This window comes from Camelus ferus, chromosome 20 (assembly GCF_009834535.1).
Source record: "Camelus ferus isolate YT-003-E chromosome 20, BCGSAC_Cfer_1.0, whole genome shotgun sequence".
Taxonomy (NCBI): Eukaryota; Metazoa; Chordata; class Mammalia; order Artiodactyla; family Camelidae; genus Camelus; species Camelus ferus.
The window spans coordinates 17,763,872-17,775,973 of NC_045715.1; the positions used below are offsets into that span (position 1 = coordinate 17,763,872).

A 12,102-nucleotide genomic window follows, 5' to 3' on the forward strand; every position below is an offset into this window, starting at 1 on the left:
TTGAAGGATGCCCTGCTTAAAGTTTAAATAATTATTAACTTCTATTTTACTTTAGTATAGTTATTGTTTCCTTTCTTCATTTACATTGTAATCATCTAGAATTAACTTGGGGGTAAATATGAGAACATAATGTAACTATTTTTCTACAAGTGGTTTGCTACTATGTTTTAAAAAAATCCATCCTTTCTGGTTTGAAGTGAAACTTTATTATACAAAATGCATTTTTTTTTCAGAACTTGACCAAATCATCTTCAGTTTCATTTAAAACATAATTAAGAGTAGACATTGAAAAAATAAAACAGTATGTTTCCTGCCAAATTAGACATTAAATATATTTAATTATAGTGATTTCTATAATTAAAACATGCCAAATTTGACAGGTAATAGGCAAAAAGAAAGTGAAGGGAAAAAAATCAAGATGTGCTTAGAAATTTAATGATTAATAATAAAGCCTGTGATAATTTTAATAGAATTCATTGTGATTTGGAATTGAAGTCTCCTAGAAACTTAATATTCCTCTCCTTTCTCATATTTTCACTGATGTTGCTCAATAAGTGCACAGTTTTCTTCATATGGACTTTGCACAGTTTTCAAAATACCCATAGGTATTTTGCAATATTGGTAGATATGATGCTTTAGATTTTTCCACAGCATGCTACCTAACTTTGGGGTTTTTTCCCCCCCAGGAAGACAATCACATTCTCTGTACGTAATATTTTCCTTCTGCATTTACATTGTATATTCTTGACAGTTGTGTTTGCTAACCTCTTTCAGAATGCTAAACAATAGGATAGAAAACATAGTTCTATTTTTCCTGATTTAAAAGGATATAAGAATAAAAATACTAATAGCTGTTATGCATTGAACACAAACATCTGACACTCATATGCATTATCTAATTTGATAATTGCCTTAGCCCCATTCTGTGTCATCTTAGCCAGCTGGAGACACTGAGGCTTAAATTAAGAAATGTTTCTGATAACACAGCTTGTAAGTAGCTGAGTTAAGAGTTGAACAAGATAGTTTTGCCAGAGAAATACACACTGTAAGCCCCTAAGTAGCCGATTCTCATTGTATCTAGTACTTTTACTTAAAGGAAACTTTTTTTCCTGATAATATAATAACACTATATTTCTTTGGTTAATGTTTACTTCATTTTTTATGCTGTCCTTACAACTTTAAATGTTTCCATGTCTTTATTTTAGGTATGTATTTTATATATAAATAGCACATGAATGGCTTTTGTTTTTAAACCAGTCTTACAAACTTTGTCCTTTAACTGCAGTTTAGTCTATCTATATTTATTGTGATCTCTGGTATGTTTGGATTTATTTCTACCATCTCTCTTCATGCTTTCAATTTGTCCTATTTTCTACCTTTATGCCTACCCCCTACCCCCCTCATCCCATTTCTTACCCTTCTTTCACATTGAGGGATTTTTGCTTTTGCTTTTTTTTAATTCCATGTTTTCCTCTCTCTCCTGATTTGAGACACACCCTATATCTATTTTTAATGGTTACACTTACTTGTTATTTTAACACACATACCAAAAAATTTAATACTAATCTTTACATTTAAAAAAAAAATTACAGGGTCCAGGAAGCAGAGAACCAGGGAGTTGTTGTTCAGTGGGTATAGAGCTTCAGTCATGCAGGATGACAAAGTTCTAAAGATCTATTATACAACAGTGTGCATGTAGTTAACAATACTACCTACACAATATTGTAATGTACACTTAAAATAGTTAAGAGAGTATATTTTCGTTATTTTTTTGACCACAATAAAAAGAAAAATTTTTTAAAATAAAGTTGAAGAATTCTATAGTCTCTGAATTCATTTTTTAAAAAAGAATACTTGGATTTCCCATCAGTCTCTCCCAGATTACATACACTATTTTTTCTTATACTTTAGCTCTATTTTGTTATTTATAAGTCTACATGTTGTTTTAGTAACAGCATTTTATAAAGTCAGGAATTTAAAAAAATTTCTCCATTATGATCTTGCACATTTTTGGTTGCATTAATTCCAAGATACTTATAACTTTTGTTACTACTGTGAATAGTATCTTATTTAATTTCTGGTGTTTATAAATGCTATTATTTAAGTATGTTGATTTTGTTTTGAGCAAACTTACTAAGCTCTATTCTTATTTACTTTTTATATTTTTAATTTTTTATTGATTTTGTTGGTTTTCCTAAGTAAATAATCATAGAAGCATTGGGAAATTGAAGCTTTATTTTAGTCTTCCTGACTCTTAAATCTCTTTTTATTTCTGTTTAAAACAGTATCCAGGAGCGCCAGTACAATGTTAAAAAGTTGATAAATAGTTGTAGATATGAGCGTCCTTTTCTCATTTGTCACCTTAAAGGGACTACATCTTAAGTTTCTTCATTGTGCAAAAATAACCTATGTATTTTGGTACATAAAAATTTACAAATTAAGGAAGTTCCATCCCCTCCCTGGTTGCTAATAGGATTAAAAAAAATCGTGCGTAGCTATTGGAATGTTCTGCACCAGTTGAGATAATCATATAAGTTTTGTTTTTCTCCATTGATCTCATGTGATGAATTACACTGGCAAACTTTCTTATGTTAAACCGTATTTTCTTTACCAAGATAAAATCTATCTTGTCATAATGCATTGTTTTTTCATATACTTTTGGATTTGGCTAACTAATAATTTCTTTAGGACTTTTGCATCTGAGTTCATAAGTAATACAGACTTAAAATTTTCTTTTCTTCCATTGTTATTATCTAATTCTGCTGATTCTGGAATTAAGATTATACTAGCCTCAATTTCTTTCAGAATTTTTTTAAACTTTTGGCATAAATAGTATAGGATAGGATAAAATTGTTCATTGAAAATTTGGTATAACAGCTGGAACGCAAACTAGGCCTGAGTTAGTCTTTTGGGAGATAGGGAGATGTTTGAATACTATTTCAGTATCTTTAATTTTTATTGGTCCATTCAAGGTCTTTATTTTTCTTGAGCAATTTTGGTAAATTCTATATTTTTAGGAACACATTCAGCCAATTTTTTGGCATAGGGTTGTTCTGAATATCCTTAGCTTTTAATCTATGTCATCTTTGAAAAACTTTCTTTCTCATTTAGTATTTTCTTTATTTGAATCTTCTCTCTTTTATCTTGCTCCAGAAAGTCTATCTGTACTATTAATATTTTCAAATGACCAGTTTTAGGTTTTGTGTACCTTCAGTACTATTTTATTAACTATGGAATTGATTTCTACTTTTACTCTTATTGTATCAATCCTTATTCTTTGGGTTTGCATTTTTTCCCAATTTCTGGAGTTGAATACCTAGCTTATTTATTTTTAGATGTTTTTTCTTGTCTTTTATAAATAAACTTAAGACTATAAATTACACTTAGTGTCCAATATATTTGCACATGTAACAATTTCATTGTCATCTAGTTTTAAATATTAGTGAATTCCCTTATGATATTCTCTTAAACCTAATAATTAGTTATTACGGTGTTTAGTTTATAAACATATGCAATCATTTTAGATACCCTGTTGCTATTAATTTCTGATGCTATTGTACTTTGGCATGGAACATAGTCTAGAATATTGAACCTTTGGAATCTAATTTTTTGTTTGTTTTCAGTGGGAGAACTGAGCCAAACCACTGAACTTGTCAACATAAGCAGCTGAAAATCTGAAATGTATTTCTTATTTTCAAAATATGCATGGATTTTTCTAATTATCTTTTTTTGTCTCTGATTTCTGTCATATTTTAATTATAATTGGAGGATATATTATGTGTAATTCCAGTCCTGTTACAATTGCTAAAATTCACTTAGTGACACAGTATGTAGTCAGTTTTTGTGAATGTTCCAGGCAACCTTGAAAGGAATGAGGATTCTGTGGTTATCGAGTGGGATGTTCTATATATGTCAAGAATATTAACTGTGTTGTTCAACAATTTTATATTTCTATAGGTTTTTTTTTCTCTTTGCTGCAACAATTATTAGAAATAGTTATCTTTCACCATAACTATGCTTTTGTCCTTTGTTCCAGAAGTTCTGTTATTATTATGTAAGATGATACTGTATTTTATGTGCATACAAATTTATAATTGTCATCTCTTCCTATCGAATTGAATCATGCATCATTAAGAAGGGGCTATCCTCATCTCCACATCTCATTTGTGCCTTAATGTCTCCCTTGAGCTACAGCAGCTTTTGTTTTGTCAACAGCTTTATGATGGGTTGGCTCTGAGGATCTGATCCTGTGGGTTTTATTCTCCTCTCACATGCCACATTATTTCAATTTTTGGCTTATGGCATTTGGAGCCAACAGAGTTTGAATTTGGGCCATAAACTCTTGTGAAAATTGGCTTATTGTTTCATATGGTCAGAAGAGTCTTTATTCAATTTCTCCTTTCCCTTTGTAGCTGAAGCTGAGAAAGGCAAGTTTCCTCACTGGACAGAGATAACTTCTGACAGTTCTGGAGCCACGTTTCGGGGGAGTCAGCTCAGCAGGTCTGACTGAGTTCAATGGAAGGACAGGCTGAGTGGGCTCCATGATCAGAGGAGAAAACACATTCTGGTTTCCTACAGTTCTCCTTTTCAAGTGACGCTACCTCTCTGATCAGAGAGCTTCCATGGTTGTGGTGATGTTTCTGGCCTTTCTGATACGATAAGTCCAAAGCACATGATGGTGGAGGGTTCTTCTCTATGGGAAATATGGCCATGGTGAATGCAAATTATCTCTCCTTGGCTAAAGTCATGGGATAAGGAGCATTTGGAGGAACTGCCTGCACACTGCTACTTCTCAGCTTCTAGGTTTTCCTACAAAGAAACCCAAGTTTATATATGAGTTACATGGTAGTAGTGGTGTGTGGTTGTAGTCCTTAGGGATTACAGATTTATACCAGTATTTTCATTCTGACTCTTCTTTTATAAGTGGTTTTGAGATATTACCTCTTACCCTCTGTTCGTCCACTGCATCTGAAGCTATTGACCACCCAGGATGGGCAATTTCTCCAAGGCAGCCAGTGGCTTTGATGGTCATTTACCTCTCTGGAATCAAGCTCTTCCTTCATTTTCCACCTCTGAACATTCCCCTTACTTTTTTTTTTTTTCCAAGATAAGCATGCATTTAACATGATTGTTAAAATTTGATAAGGTATTTAAACTTTTCTGAAAATATATTATTAGATCTGGGACCACAGAATTTATCAAATTATGTTGGCAAAGATTGCACAGTCATTTGTATATAGTGTGTTGGAGAAAGCATGTTCAGATGTATTGGAACAGAGACATCATAACAACAATCCTGGCCAAAGACAAACCAATTTAACAAATAATAATGAAACTTAGTATTAATGGTTAATGAGTAAATTGCCTGTGGCTTAAGAAGAAAAGCCAGAACAAATGTGATGGCTGAGAAATGTGGACATGTTTCCAATTATCACCTGGGTAACTATCTTGGTTTTGCCTCCACTAGGCAAGCCGCTTTGGGAACTGCGGTTTCTTTACATGATACTACCAATTTACACAATATTCCTTTAGAATCATCCACATATTTATTATTTCTGTTGCTTCTTTTCCTTTCTGCATCTCCAAGCTACCATATGGGATAATTTTATTTCTCCCTAAAAAAACTAACTTTTGTTTTTCTCTCAGTGCTAGTCTACTTTTGCTGGATTCTCTGTTTTTGTGTGAAAGTGGATGAACTTAAACTTAATTTTTGATGATGAATTTTTTGATAGATTATAGAATTCTAGACTCGTATTTATTTTCCTTTAGCACCAAATAAGGCATTCTAAGTATTCTTAGGAGGAGAATTTCAGATAACCTTGTCCATTTTTAAAATCTATTTGTTCCCGATTTGTCATTCCTTTCCTGACAAAACTGTATCTTGTAACTTATATTACCACTGGCCCAGTCAATTACCTGTTTTGATCAAGGCACACATTCATTGTTAAAAAATCACAGAGGTCCACTTTTGTTTCAATAATCAATGATTAAAGAGTTACCAGTACAATTAATTGACATACAACAAGAAAGAAATTGTATTATCTGTAAGTTTGGAGGAAATGCCTGATTTGACCAAGCTTAATGTGACACAAAAACTCATAACTCACCTCTTGCCAATGTCTTCTCTGCATTTGTTTTGGTCTGAATTACCCTCTTTTTCTGTACAATTAATATTAGAAAAATAACTACCCATGTCTGGATGTTCCTTACCTGACTAAGAATCATTCCAGTCACAGTGGTAGAAATTAGTGCTCCTGTCATTCCAAGTAAATTTGTAACTCCTTTAAGAAATCCATAGTATCTATAAAAAATGAATGATAACACACAGATGTAAAGTAATAAAAATGCTGCAGGAAAAACCTAGTGAAATGAGGTTTAAGAGAGGTTTGATTTGCCTTCCTAAATTTCCCTTTCCCCCTACTCAAATTTCATTAAATTATCTGAAAAAATATATGGATATAAGTAAATTTCTGGTTGCACCACAGAGTCAGAAAGGTTGGCTTTAGCAGTAAAGAATAACAATATATTGAGAAAATGAGATCATATTAGAGTGAAAGCCAGCAGAGTTAGAAAATCTATGAATACAGTTAAGAAGTTCCAAAGGTGATGTGTGTTGGAAATAGGAACTGGTTTGGGATTAACACAAAGAAGGACTCTGTTCACCTGGTCTATTCTCACAGTCCCAGAACTACTGGCCCCAGTGATTTCTCCCATTATTCAGGCAAGGATACCAGAAACTTGCTTACAAGCCACTGTGACTGGCCAGTCCTGAGTGCCAAAACCAACCTCAGCAGAAGGTAAGCTACAAAAGCAGGGAAGCCACACAGAATAATAGATAAAGTATGGGTCAAATCCATCAGCTGTAAAGAACAAGGAAGTGCATTTTGGAGAGCAGGATCCCGTGTCTGATCAAGAAATTATTTCTGTCCAGGACAGGGAGTCTTTGCCTTTCCTGCCCAACAGATTTCACCATTAAAAGTTCTGTGTTTTTACCTTTTCCCTTTTATGAGAGTGGCGGCTTTCTGTTTGTTTTGTTCTGTCTTTTATTTCTTTGGGTCTTCCATTCTTACTCTGCCTTTACATGCTGAATACGGGAGGGAGTATATAGCTTGTTAACTAGTCTATGAGTCTCTAGTCTGAGAAGCATCACATCTGGACCTAGAGTCCCTGGATTGTGGAGCTGTATGCAGTCACCAGGTAGAAATTTGAGTTGGCTCGTTTTGTGGAGCTGAAGAGTGTCTTTTTAAAAAAATTACTATTTTTTTTAAATTTTTTTATGGCCATAGGCTCCTTTTTTTTTTTTTAACAATGTTGTGTCACATTCCAGTGTAGAGCACAATTTTTCAGTTATACATGAATATACATATATTCATTGTCACATTTTTTTTCGCTGTGAGCTACCACAAGATCTTGTATATATTTCCCTGTGCTATACAGTATAATCTTGTTTATCTATTCCACATTTTGAAAACCCAGTCTGTCCCTTCCCACCCCCCACCCTCTTGGCAACCACAAGTTTGTATTCTATGTCTGTGAGTCTGTTTCTGTTTTGTATTTATGTTCTTTTTTTTAGATTCGACATATGAGCGATCTCATATGGTATTTTTCTTTCTCTTTCTGGCTTACTTCACTTAGAATGACATGAAGAGTGTCTTTTAATGTGTGAAGAAGAACATTTATGCTTATAAGCAGCCACAGGTGCAGACTGGGGCAGAAACTGTCAATTGTCCCCAGTAATTATTGTTGCCCTTTTCATTTTAGCAGTAGAATTCCTGGGATTTTGGTGAGAACAGGGCCACTTATAACTTTGTGAGCCCTTGTCACTTTTGCCTTCATAAGCCCCTTCCCCCATAAAAAAATTTTTTTAAATTTTATTTTATGACTGTGTGTATTGAGGAACTTTACATCTAAATTGTCAGATTTATTGGAATGAAGTTGTTTATAATATTCTGTTATTTTCTTTATTATGAGCTAAGACTTACCACAATGCACTTTTTCCATTGCTTATACTGATAATTTTTCCCTTTATTTTTCTTCATTAATCTTCTTTATTTCATTAATTTTACTAATTTTCAAAGAAGCAACTTTGATATTGTTGGTTTTATGTATCATTTTTGGCCCTAATCTTCATAATTTCTTTTCTACTTTCTTTGGGTTTAATTTGCTGTTTCTCCCCTACTTGAGATACAAACATGATTATTGATTTTAAGACTTAATTGCCTTTCAATATATATGTTTAAAGATATACATTTCTCATGGACATGATTTTAAATACATCCCACATGCTTTGCAATGTCATATTTCATTGTAATTTAGTTATGAAGTATTTTTTAATTTCAAATATGATTTCCTCTTTTACCTAAACATTAATTTCAAAGCAATGGGAGTTACCTATCTTTTGCTTTTGGTAGTAACCTTAATTTCACTGTGATTAAAGAATATATTCTGAATGATTTCAGTCACTTAAAATGAACTGCAGCTTGTTTTATGATCTAGCATATTGTTAATTTCAGAAAATGTCCCATGGCCAATTGAAAAGAATGTGAATTCTCTCCTTGTTGAGTGCAGTGTCCTATGTATGCCAACCAGGTCAACTTGTTAACTGTTGTTGTAATCATCCATATCCTTACTCTTGTCTACCTCTTTTTTTGTATAAGCTATTGAAAGAGATGTGTGAAAGTCTCTTTCTTCGTTGTAAATTTGCTTAGTTCTTTGGATTCTCTCAACTCATGATGAATATAAATTAAAGCTGTATGATTTGGTTCCAAAAGAAGTATAATTCTGACATTTTTCTCTTTACCACTATGATATATCACCCTTTATTTCTAGTAATGCCCCTTGCATTAAAGTCTATTTTATCTAAGATTAACATAGTTATTCCAGATTTCTTTTGGTTAATATTTGTTTGGCATACCTTTTCACATTCTTTTATTTTATCCTTGATATATCCTCATGTTTAATGTGTTTTTTATTTGCACCACAGAGCTGCATTTCCTTTTTTGTTGAGTTTGACAATCTTGATACTTGGAGTATTTCATCTATATTAATTTAATATAATTACAGATATACTTGTGATTATATTTATCTGCTCATTATTTGCTATTTGACTTCCTCTTTTTCATTGTACTTTTTCTTTCTTTTAGATTCATCCATTTTCATTTCATTTTTCCTTCTATGACATTATTTCATTATTTTTTCAGCACTGAAGATATTATAACATGCACTTTTCACTGAAGTTTATACTTTTACTATGTTCTCTATAATGCTGGAATAAAACTTTTTTTAACTCTATGTATCTCCCTCCTCCTCTTTGCATTATTTCATCCTGTATTTTCATTTCTTAGTGCCTTTTATTTCTATATGCATTTCAACTCACAAGATACTCTGTTTTTAAAGACAATAGTCTCTTAATTATATGCATATTTACCCCACTATTGCTCCTCAGTCTGTCTTGCATTTTCAGGTTTCATCAGGGATAATTTATTTTTGGCTGAAAATTTCCTTTTAATATTTCTTTTAGTGAACATCTGGTGGCAATTTCTCTGTTTGCCTGTTTGTCTGAAAACATTTTTTATTTTGCTTTGATTTTTGAAGAATATTTTCACTAGGCATAAAATTCTAGGTTGGCATTTACTTTTTAGCAGTTTATAGAGCTTATTTCATTATCTTCTAGCTTTCATAGTTTCTGTTGAAAAGTCAGATGTCAGGCTTACTATTGCTACTTGCAAGTAAGATGTCTTTTCCCTCTGGTTCCTTTTCAGATTTTTCTAGTTATTTTTGGCTCTTGGTTTTCAGCATTCTACTACATATATTAATTTTTTAAATTTACATTTTATCATGGTTGAAATTCACAGAGCTGTGTGCATGTGTGGTTTACTTTCATTACTTTTGGGTTTTGGGGGGCTTTCTGTTAAAATATTGCTTATGTCACATTTTATCTCTCCTTTCCTTCTGAGACTTAAACAGATTTATTAGCCTTTTCAATTAATTCCATGTTTCTATTGTTTTCTTTTCTTTATTTTCTATTCTTTTACTATATATACTTTAACCTAGATTTTGTTAATGTTTTCTAGTTTACCAATCCTGTCTTCTCTTGTAGCTAATTTATCATTAAACCTATCTATCTATTAAGATCTAATTTCAGACTTTTTTTTTCAGTTCTAGAACTTTCATTTGATTTTTTTTTAATAGATTTCAATGCTGGTCAAATTGTTTATCCTTTCATCTATTTTCTTCAGCTCTCCCCCTGGTTTCTTGGGTCTATTAATCATAGATACTTCTTGCCTGATAACTTTAATATCTGTATCAGTTGTAGGACTATTTCTAATGGCATTTTATGGTACTGGTCACATGGTCCTGTCCCTTGGCATGCCTAGTAATTTTATTAATGCTGCACATTGTGAATAAGAAGCTACAAAGACTTTAGAATATATTATATTTTGCCAGAAAAGATTTACTGTTTTCTCTAATAGTTAAATTTGGAGGGGAGGAAAGTGATCACTTTAACTTAATCAGGGGATGAACTGAGAAGAGACTAGGTTTCAATTTTGATAGGACTCAGTTTATCTCTGGTATCCCCCATCCCCATTCCTTGGGTATAGCCCTGCATGTTGTTAAGTAGAGAGCTCAGTATATTCAGCTGGGTCCCTCCAGGCCGTGGTAGATCTTGTTTCCTTAGCATAGATGGTATGGGAAATTCTGCCATGTTTCTTACAGATCTTTAGCTTAGATTTTTTTTTTTTTTTTTGCCTCTTATCCTATTGAACTTCAGGATTCAATAAACATCTCAAGGAGAGAAACTGACTTGGTATTTAAATTCCCTTAATTTCAAATTTTGCCACGCTAGTCCTGTGCAACTGCCAAATGCTTGGCTAATTTCTCTGTCCAGAGCAGCAGGCTTCTGCCAGGGTCAAACCTGGATTATCAGCCTTTTGCCAATTTACAGGCCCCAGGGAAGAAGTGGTGGGGATTGTCAGCTCACCTCTCAGAGACGTAAGCTTCCGATGTCTTTGGTATTATTGGTTTCTGCTGCTGTCTGATTCCTTTCAGTGAATACTTATAATATTTTATCTGATCTTTTCAAGTTTTTCTCCAGCTGGAATGTCAGTCATACACAAACTGCTCAATCCTCTGTGGAAGTTTAACAATTTTCTCAAATTTTGCTTTATGGTTGTAAAATGTTAGATGCATAGAAATAACTTCTTATGTATTAGTTACAAAATATTCTTTATCTGTAGTAATGTATCTTGCCTTAAAGTCTACACTGTCTGATCTATTTTACTTTATTTTACTTTTAATCTATTAAATTTTGGTTTTACTTTTATTTCAATCCAGATTAACTTAAAATTTGGAATATTCAGTTCTTTTATATTTCATGTTTTTCTGATACATTTGAATTAAAATGATCATCATTCTACTTTTTCCCATCTATTCTATATCCGTTTTTATTCCTTTCTCATTAATTTAAAAAATCTCACTCTCTTTTTACTTTTATTAGCCCTCAGTAGTTACCTTATAGGTAATATGTATCCTTGACTTATTATAGTCTAATATAAATTAATGTTTTAAAAACTCCAATTAATGAAAGCACCTTAGGACACTTAAATTCATTTATTCCCTCTCATCTTTTGTGCTATTTACTGTTGTGCATTTAAACTTACATATATATTTATACCATATAGGGTATTACTGTTTTTGTGTGTGAATTCAGTAATTATTAGATTTACTCTAATATTTTCCCTCTCCATCTCTCTTCATTTGTTCCTACGCCTCTATGCTTCATCTGTGATTATTTTATTTTTGCCTGAAGAATTCCCATTTAATAATTCTTTCACTGGAGATCTGTTGCTAATGAATTCTCAGTTTGCCTGAAAATATTTTCATATTACCTTAATTCTTGAAGTAAACTTTTCCTAGACACAGCCTTCAAGGTTAACAGTGGTTTTTATTTGTTTGTTTGTTTGTTTACATATTAGGGATTGCCTTCTAGCTTTCATAGTTTCTGTTGAGAAGGCAGATGTCAGTATTCTTATTGCTCCTTGAAAGTAATATGCCTTTGCATACAGATCTTTTTAGGAGACCTCTCTCTTTTTTAGCAGTTTT

The 12,102-nt window shown here is 32.4% G+C and overlaps 2 protein-coding genes across 4 annotated transcripts in view; one reads left to right on the forward strand and one right to left on the reverse strand.

The window, feature by feature from the left end:
- Positions 1-5,654, forward strand: part of SLC17A4 (solute carrier family 17 member 4) — a 32,445-nt gene extending 26,791 nt beyond the window's left edge. The window contains exon 11 of the mRNA XM_032462615.1: positions 4,413-5,654. Coding sequence (XP_032318506.1) covers positions 4,413-4,454 — 42 coding nt within the window. The 3' untranslated portion in view covers positions 4,455-5,654. The remainder of the gene's footprint in view (positions 1-4,412) is intronic.
- SLC17A1 (solute carrier family 17 member 1) overlaps positions 1-12,102 on the reverse strand; it is a 41,186-nt gene that overhangs the window by 9,128 nt on the left and 19,956 nt on the right. For all 3 annotated transcript variants that reach the window (XM_032462616.1, XM_006182190.3, XM_032462617.1), the window contains exon 11: positions 6,211-6,301. In XM_032462616.1, the coding sequence (XP_032318507.1) occupies positions 6,211-6,301 (91 nt within the window). The remainder of the gene's footprint in view (positions 1-6,210; positions 6,302-12,102) is intronic.